At 40.8% G+C, this 8,562-nt stretch overlaps 1 protein-coding gene across 1 annotated transcript in view; it reads left to right on the forward strand.

Annotated features, from left to right (window-relative positions):
• Positions 1 to 7,531, forward strand: part of LOC121562517 (pleckstrin homology domain-containing family A member 7) — a 126,012-nt gene extending 118,481 nt beyond the window's left edge. The window contains exons 28-30 of the mRNA XM_045214847.1: positions 2,271 to 2,418; positions 5,229 to 5,273; positions 7,398 to 7,531. Of these exons, the coding sequence (XP_045070782.1) occupies positions 2,271 to 2,404 (134 nt within the window). The 3' untranslated portion in view covers positions 2,405 to 2,418; positions 5,229 to 5,273; positions 7,398 to 7,531. The remainder of the gene's footprint in view (positions 1 to 2,270; positions 2,419 to 5,228; positions 5,274 to 7,397) is intronic.
• Positions 7,532 to 8,562: the final 1,031 nt, after the last annotated feature.

Genomic DNA, 8,562 nt, shown 5'->3' on the forward strand with positions numbered 1-8,562 from the left:
CTGCAGTAATACCAACACACCTACTTGTCCTGTATACACACTCTGCACCAGGTCTACAGAAATCATACCACTAATGTATCTCAGAGGCTGGGGAAAACTCATGACTGCATGGGATAAAATAAAATAAGTGATCATTCACTGTTTGATGCTCTCAGTGACTCTTCTTTGAATTTGTATACATAAAAGGTTTTCAACATTTCAAAACGTCAAATTATATTTTGTAGAAGGCATTAATAGACATACCTGAATGTTCTGAAGAACTGGTCATCTTCTCACTACAAACTTCCACAATACTTTTTAGTCTTCACTCTTCAAACCTGAACTGAACTTTGTGGTAGAACGTCTGCTAATCATGTGTCATTTCCAATAACTATACTTCCGATTGAATACCTAGTCCTCCCCTTTTTGGTTAATGGACAGATTCTAAGATACTGCTGACACTCATCTGTGGATGTTCATCATGGCAGGGCCAAACACTTTCAGAAATCATTATCTTTCAAGTATGTGTCTGACAATATCAGTAAAATCTACCTTGCATCACATTGACATCCTCTGGATAGCTGAAGACGGGATAAAGAGAGGGTAGCTTGCTTTCAAGACGGCTAGGCGGATGATGGAGGAGAGGAGGAAAACAGTGCAAAGCCGGGCTATCAGACCGTTCATCTCCTAATAACTCAATATTATTTCTTATTAGTGTGGGTCTTATGAGTAAAGACAGAGATAATTGCGATCCATGTCTAATCTTTCAGACGGGGAGGATTCTCTTGATGAGGCTATTTTGTGAGGCTGATCAATGACCCAGTAAGACTGTGCTCAGGCTCTCCACTGCATCCTCCCGTAGCTGGCTCTTTGAACACGGTTCTGAACCCTCATAAAAGACACTCAGATCACTTTTCATCTTTACCTTTCAGCAGGCAGGTTCACTCTTCCAGTAGCATCATCAGTAGCAGCCCTTTAGATGAGTTGCATCTCTCTCTCTTCCTCTCTCGTTCTCTATCTGTCTCTCGCTCTTCTCTCTCTTTCTCTTCTCTTCTCTCGCTCTCTGTCACACAGACGTACACTCAAGCGTCAGGATGGAGCTTAACATACACAGGAGAGCAGAGTCAATAATTCTAACAATCTTTCCAGCATAGAGAAATGTCCGAATAAATCACACGAGGCATCTTGTCAGTAGTTTTTTTTCTCAAACTTCTTTCAATGGGATTATGTATAATTCAGAAATAAAGTTATTAGACACCTGAAAACATAGCCATTTTATTGACATGCAGCTACATGATAATTGATTGAAGTGACATCTATTATTGTGTGGTGTTTTACTGTACGGTATGTTTAGTGTTCCAAGTTGGATTGGTGTCTTGTTTGTTATTGAGGATAGTGGGAGTGGCCCCAGCCAGCCCCTGTCCTAGTGTTGTAGTATTCGAGACTAGTCTCGAGACCAAAGGTTGAGTGTCTCAGTCTTGTGTCGGAAATGTTTTTATTCGGTCTTGACTTTGTCTCTGACAATGAGGGCTTGTAATTTCTGACCGAGACCAACCAAGACCAGCGGAGCGAAAAACTCATAATTATCAGCTCCCATTCAGTTAACCCATAAAACCGTTTTGCCAGGCCAAATATATACACTCCTTTCATTGCGTATTAAAATCTTATCGCCTATTGAAACCTGGGCTTCCTACTTTACTTGTAACATTACTGTCCTTTACTTTCGTTGAAAAATATCCTCAAACTTTGTCAAGCTCAGAATTTCCTTGATTCGCTGGTAGGGAAGAGTAGGGGACATTGCTTAAAAGTTTCACTCTCACTATTAGTAAGGGGAGACTGGGGAAAGATGTAATACTATATATTTTGTATTTTTATATATTATAGACCTGTTTTGGATTAGTGATCATTTTTAGAGTGGCTCTCTATTTGTCCTCAGCATATATCTTTTTCACCATTCTGATTGTCTAAAGAATCCATATGTTCTTCTGAAATATGAACAAAGAAATACTGGATGTTTTGAACTGAATTATGGTTGCGATTTGACACAATTACAACCATGGTCTTCAATTGGAATCACATTTTTCTGGTCGCCCCCCTCCCGGTCATGCTCTTGACTCGGACTGGATTTTCTCCGGTCTTGGTCTTGAATCGGTCTGGCTTTAGGTGGTCTCGAACACAACACTGCCCTGTCCTAACCTTTGGATTTTCCAGTGCTGCTCCAAATGTGACTAATGTCCTGTTCTCCTCTTCCTCTTCTACTTCCTCTTCTTCTTCCTGTATCTACTTCTCAGTAGTACCACTGCACCCTAACATCCCCACCGTCCCTCCTCCTCCTCCTCCGCTTCCTCCTCCTCTTCCTCCTGTCTCTCAGGCACCTCCCCCTCCTCCTCCTCTAAGCAACGGATTTCACTTCTCGTTTGTCTAATCAGAGCAAACAAAGTAAGGACTAACAGCATGTTGAACGCGTTAATGGAATTGAGGCTTCACTAATTCTCCCTAACATGGGTGCTGCTTCCCACCTCTCTGTCTGCATGATCACTGCACTGTTGTGATTCCGAAGGTAGTATAGCACCCCTCTCATTACCGTCAGCATACCTACACATCTGCAGGCAGCCAGCTAATCTCAATGTGTTAATTGTCTGTAAATTGTTTTTGTAACTTTATCCAAAATGAGTGTTGGGCAGGGTAAGGGGGCAAAACAAATGCCACTAGCTATGTGAGCATTGTGTGTAATTAAAAAAGAAGTGAGACACCTTTTGCTTCAGCACCTTGACAGTGAAACAAGTGTTCACAGCTGCATTCCACAACACCAATTATTCCACCATCTGTAGACTGCTAACATTATTCACCAAAACATGTAGAACAGGGAGAAAAACAAAAGTGACACTCTTTTTAATGTGCAAACACATTGGGACTGATCATGATACTGTGTGTGTGTGTGTCCAGTTAACTTTGGACCATGGCACTCTCAGGCTCTCTACTGTACTGGCTCATGCACCGTCCATTGGGTATCCTTGACTACTAACCCTAACCCTCTGCAATATGTGTGGGACTGTGCGCATGTCTTTGTGTATACAATGCCTTCAGAAAGTATTCAGACCCCTTGACTTTTTCCACATTTTGTTAGGTTACAGCCTTATTCGAAAATGTATTAAATCGTTTTTTCCCCTCATCAATCTACACACAATACCCCATAATGACAAAGCAAAAACAGGTTTTTAGAAATTGTTGCTCATTTATAAAAAATATTAAACGGAAATATCACCTTTACAGAAGTATTCAGACCCTTTACTCAGTACTTTGTTGAAGCACCTTTGGCAGCGTTACAGCCTCGAGTTTTCTTGGGTATGATGCTACAAGCTTGGCACACCTGTATTTGTGGAGTTTCTCCCATTGTTCTCTGCAGACCCTCTCAAGCTCTGTCAGGTTGGATGGGGAGCGTTGCTGCACAGCTATTTTCAGGTCTCTCCAGAGATGTTGGATCGGGTTCAAGTCCGGGCTCTTGCTGGGCCACTCAAGGACATTTAGATACTTTTCCCGAAGCCACTCCTGAGTTGTCTTGGCTGTGTGCTTAGGGTCGATGTCCTGTTGGAAGGTGAAACTTCGCCCCAGTCTGAGGTCCTGAGCGCTCTGGAGCAGGTTTTCATTAAGGATCTCTCAGTACTTTGCTCCGTTCATCTTCGCCTCGATCCTGACTAGTCTCCCAGTCCCTTTCACAGAAAAACATCCCCACAGCACCACCATGCTTCACCGTAGGGATGGTACCATGTTTCCTCCAAACGTGACGCTTGGCATTCAGACCAAAGAGTTCAATCTTGGTTTCATCAGACCAGAGAATCTTGTTTCTCATGGTCTGAGAGTCTTTAGGTGCTTTTTGGCAAACTCCAAGTGGGTTATCATGTGCCTTTTACTGAGGAGTGGCTTCTGTCTGGCCACTCTACCATAAAGCCCTGATTGGTGGAGTGCTGCAGAATTGGTTGTCCTTCTGGAAGGTTCTCCCATCTCCACAGAGGAACTCTGGAGCTCTGTCAGAGTGACCATCGGGTTTTTGGTCACCTCCTTGACCAAGGCCCTTCTCCCCCGTTTGCTCAGTTTGGCCATGCTGCCAGCTCTAGGAAGAGTCTTGGTGGTTCCAAACTTCTTCCATTAAAGAAGGATGGAGGCCACTGTGTTCTTGGGGACCTTCAATGCTGCAGAAATGTTTTGGTACCCTTCCCCAGATCTCTGCCTCGACACAATCCTGTCTCGGAACTCTACGGACAATTCCTTCGACCTCATTGATTGGTTTTTGCTCTGACATGCACAGTCAACTGTTGGACCTTATATAGACAGATGTGTGCCTTTCCAAATCATGTCCAATCAATTGAATTTACCACAGGTGGACTCCAATCAAGTTGTAGAAAAATCTGAAGGATGATCAATCGAAACAGGATGCACCTGAGCTCAATTTACAGTCTCAAAGCAAAGGGTCTGAATACTTATGCAAATAAGGTATTTCTGTTTTTTATTTTTTATACATTTGCAAAAATGTATAAAAACCTGTTTTCGCTTCGGCATTATGGGGTATTGTGTGCAGATTGCTGAGGATTCTTTTTAAAAAAAATCCATTTTAGAATAAGGCTGTAACGTAACAAAATGTGGAAAAGGTCAAGGGGTCTGAATACTTTCCGAAGGCACTGTATTTGGTGTCTTTCCCCTTTTTGGTGTCTGTCACCAACCCTGTCCTGTTTCCTTCCTCATCCATGTGTGCTGCTCAGCTGAAAGGGTTGTGGTCAGAGGTTATGATGTGTGGACATTTGGAGATGCCCAAATAGCACCTTATTCCTTATATAGTGCACTAATTTTGACCAGGACCTATAGGGCCTATGTAGTGAATAGGATGCTATTTGGGACGCAGACAATATGTTTGGAGATGGTTCAGTGTGCACAGCCAAGCCAAAAATCTACACTTACATACATATATATTTGGAAAGGAAATTGTTCTACAGTAAATGATAGCTATGTTTGTTTCCAAAGGATACCTAAAGATACAGCTCCTATATGTTTTCTAAAAGAAACAAGCTGTGTCCACTGAATCAGTCTCACACACAGTATGATGTTGTTGTCTGACTTTGTTGTTTTTCACCACTTTGGCTTATGAGTACACTGCTGCATTTCATTCAGTTGCTTCAATTTTGTTGTGATGCGAGTTGAGTTTATGAGGAAAATAAATAACACAACATTCTTCCACTATGTGACATGCTGTACAGAAAGACAGAAAGCGGAGAATGTTTACCACTTCACCATGTAGTAAGGTACAATGATCCATTAATTCCATAGGTGGTGTATGGTGGCTTTGGGGTTTTGGCTTTCTTGCTTTCAAAAAGGGTGGATTTCTCATGGTTTCCTATGAGACTAATATTCCCTTTTTAAAGATCTGGTGTGTTGTATGATGCACTTTATGTTGTGGTGAGTTCTGCTGCATCATCTACATTGTGGCTGGGATGTATTTAGGTTAATAACCTTTACCCATGTACAGTACTGTACTTTGGTATTCAATAAGACCATGGTATTAGATTAATATATATATATATATATATATATATATATATATATATATATATATATATATATATATATATATATATATATATATATATATATATATATACACAGTGAGGGAAAAAGTATTTGATCCCCTGCTGATTTTGTACGTTTGCCCACTGACAAAGAAATGATCAGTCTATAATTTTAATGGTAGGTTTATTTCAACAGTGAGAGACAGAATAACAACAAAAAAATCCAGAAAAATGCATGTCAAAAATGTTATAAATTGATTTGCATTTTAATGAGGGAAATAAGTATTTGACCCTCTGCAAAACATGACTTAGTACTTGGTGGCAAAACCCTTGTTGGCAATCACAGAGGTCAGACGTTTCTTGTAGTTGGCCACCAGGTTTGCACACACATCTCAGGAGGGATTTTGTCCCACTCCTCTTGCAGATCTTCTCCAAGGCATTAAGGTTTCGAGGCTGACGCTTTGGGCAACTCGAACCTTCAGCTCCCTCCACATATTTTCTATGGGATTAAGGTCTGGAGACTGGCTAGGCCACTCCAGGACCTTAATGTGCTTCTTCTTGAGCCACTCCTTTGTTGCCTTGGCCATGTGTTTTGGGTCATTGTCATGCTGGAATACCCATCCATGACCCATTTTCAACGCCCTGGCTGAGGGAAGGAGGTTCTCACGCAAGATTTGACGGTACATGGCCCCGTCCATCGTCCCTTTGATGCGGTGAAGTTGTCCTGTCCCCTTAGCAGAAAAACACCCCCAAAGCATAATGTTTCCACCTGCATGTTTGACGGTGGGGATGGTGTTCTTAGGCAGCATTCCTCCTCCTCCAAACACGGCGAGTTGAGTTGATGCCAAAGAGCTCCATTTTGGTCTCCTCTGACCACAACACTTTCACCCAGTTCTCCTCTGAATCATTCAGATGTTCATTGGCAAACTTCAGACGGGCATGTATATGTGCTTTCTTGAGCAGGGGGACCTTGCGGGCGCTGCAGGATTTCAGTCCTTCACGGCGTAGTGTGTTACCAATTGTTTTCTTGGTGACTATGGTCCCAGCTGGCTTGAGATCATTGAGAAGATCCTCCCATGTAGTTCTGGGCTGATTCCTCACCGTTCTCATGATCATTGCAACTCCACGAGGTGAGATCTTGCATGGAGCCCCAGGCCGAGGGAGATTGACAGTTCTTTTGTGTTTCTTCCATTTGCGTATAATCGCACCAACTGTTGTCACCTTCTCACCAAGCTGCTTGGCGATGGACTTGTAGCCCATTCCAGCCTTGTGTAGGTCTACAATCTTGTCTCTGACATCCTTGGAGAGCTCTTTGGTCTTGGCCATGGTGGAGAGTTTGGAATCTGATTGATTGATTGCTTCTGTGGACAGGTGTCTTTATCAGGTAACAAGCTGAGATTAGGAGCACTCCCTTTAAGAGTGTGCTCCTAATCTCAGCTCGTTACCTGTATAAAAGACACCTGGGAGCCAGAAATCTTTCTGATTGAGAGGGAGTCAAATACTTATTTCCCTCATTAAAATGCAAATCAATTTATAAAATTTTTGACATGCGTTTTTCTGGATTTTGTTGTTGTTATTCTGTCTCTCACTGTTCAAATACACCTACCATTAAAATTATAGACTGATCATTTCTTTGTCAGTGGGCAAACGTACATAATCAGCAGGGGATCAAAAACTTTTTTCCCTCACTGTATATATATTTCTACTTTACTAGCCTAAAATCCTGCTAATACTGTTTGATTGAATCCCAGCTAAGAATGTATTCTTAATTTCCACCCATCCTTCCATTCTGCTTGGTGTTGTAGAATTTCTCATAGTGTACCTAAACTAACTTTATGTGTTCTGTTGATTTTCCTTCAGCCAAAGCGGTTTCTGGACACTGAGGTGCTATTCCATGATGACAATACAACCTGGATTCTTGAAGAAAGAAAGACTTTGTTTGATTCTGACAGTTAGACTGTTATACAGTAGATGAGCGTTAGTGAACATTTAACCTGCCCCTCAGTGGCACACGCTTTTAATCTAATTAAGTAACTATTTTCTTAAGAAAATGTATGTCTTTGCCGTGGAAGCTGCTGTGCAAATTAACTTTGGAAGTGTCTAACAAATGTTAATCCCATAACAGAAATGTTTTATACATGTTATTGCACTTTTAGCATTATACTGTATCATAGTAAATAATTGAAAGAGATATTTTCAAGGTGAGAATGATATGTTTTGTCTTGCAGTGTGATCTGAATTTGGAGGGAACTTGTATTTTCAAAAACGTTATTGAGAGTATTCACCAACTGGAAGGTTGATATGAACATGATAAGAACATGTTGATTGTATTTTTGTAAAACTCAGATGATATTCTTACACAAATCACTTGAAATGTAATTTGTGTTGTATCTAGTACTGCCAGTCTCTTATTGGCTTGCCAAATTGATTTTATTTTTTGCTTAAACATTGGGAGGAAAATAAATAGAACATAATATTTTCTGGATGGTTGGGCAGGTTTACAATGAGAATTATTAAAAATGTAAATATTAAAGATATTAACATGACATTTGGCTCATCAAATGTTTTGTCTTCAGACAACAGACTCATACAGTAGTCAAATAACCGTTTAAAAGATAAGGATATGAGGTATTCAGAGAATGTGAACCCCCAAAACCTTAGGTTTATAGCCTATTGTACAGTATTGAATTAAAATCATATTTTATTGCATCAGTTTAATAATTGTACAGCTCTGTGGATGACAGTTGAAGTAATATGGTTGACTGTGTTGGAATCTAACAAAACCCTATCTTGTGCCAGTTCTGGTAACCTTTCCTCATGCTGACTAAAAAGTACAAAATGTAGCCCATACAGCTCCAAGGATTCTCTTTGAACATTCCTATTGATTGCTTTGACCCGTTACATTTCATTCTATTATCTGAGAAGGGAATCCAACTTTACAGGCTCAAACAAATGAGGTAAACTTTCAATACAAAAAACCTTATTGAAATGTTTCTTAGTTCAAAGCTTCTCCTCTTAAAGGGCA

Source organism: Coregonus clupeaformis, unplaced genomic scaffold (genome assembly GCF_020615455.1).
Source record: "Coregonus clupeaformis isolate EN_2021a unplaced genomic scaffold, ASM2061545v1 scaf0325, whole genome shotgun sequence".
Classification (NCBI taxonomy): Eukaryota; Metazoa; Chordata; class Actinopteri; order Salmoniformes; family Salmonidae; genus Coregonus; species Coregonus clupeaformis.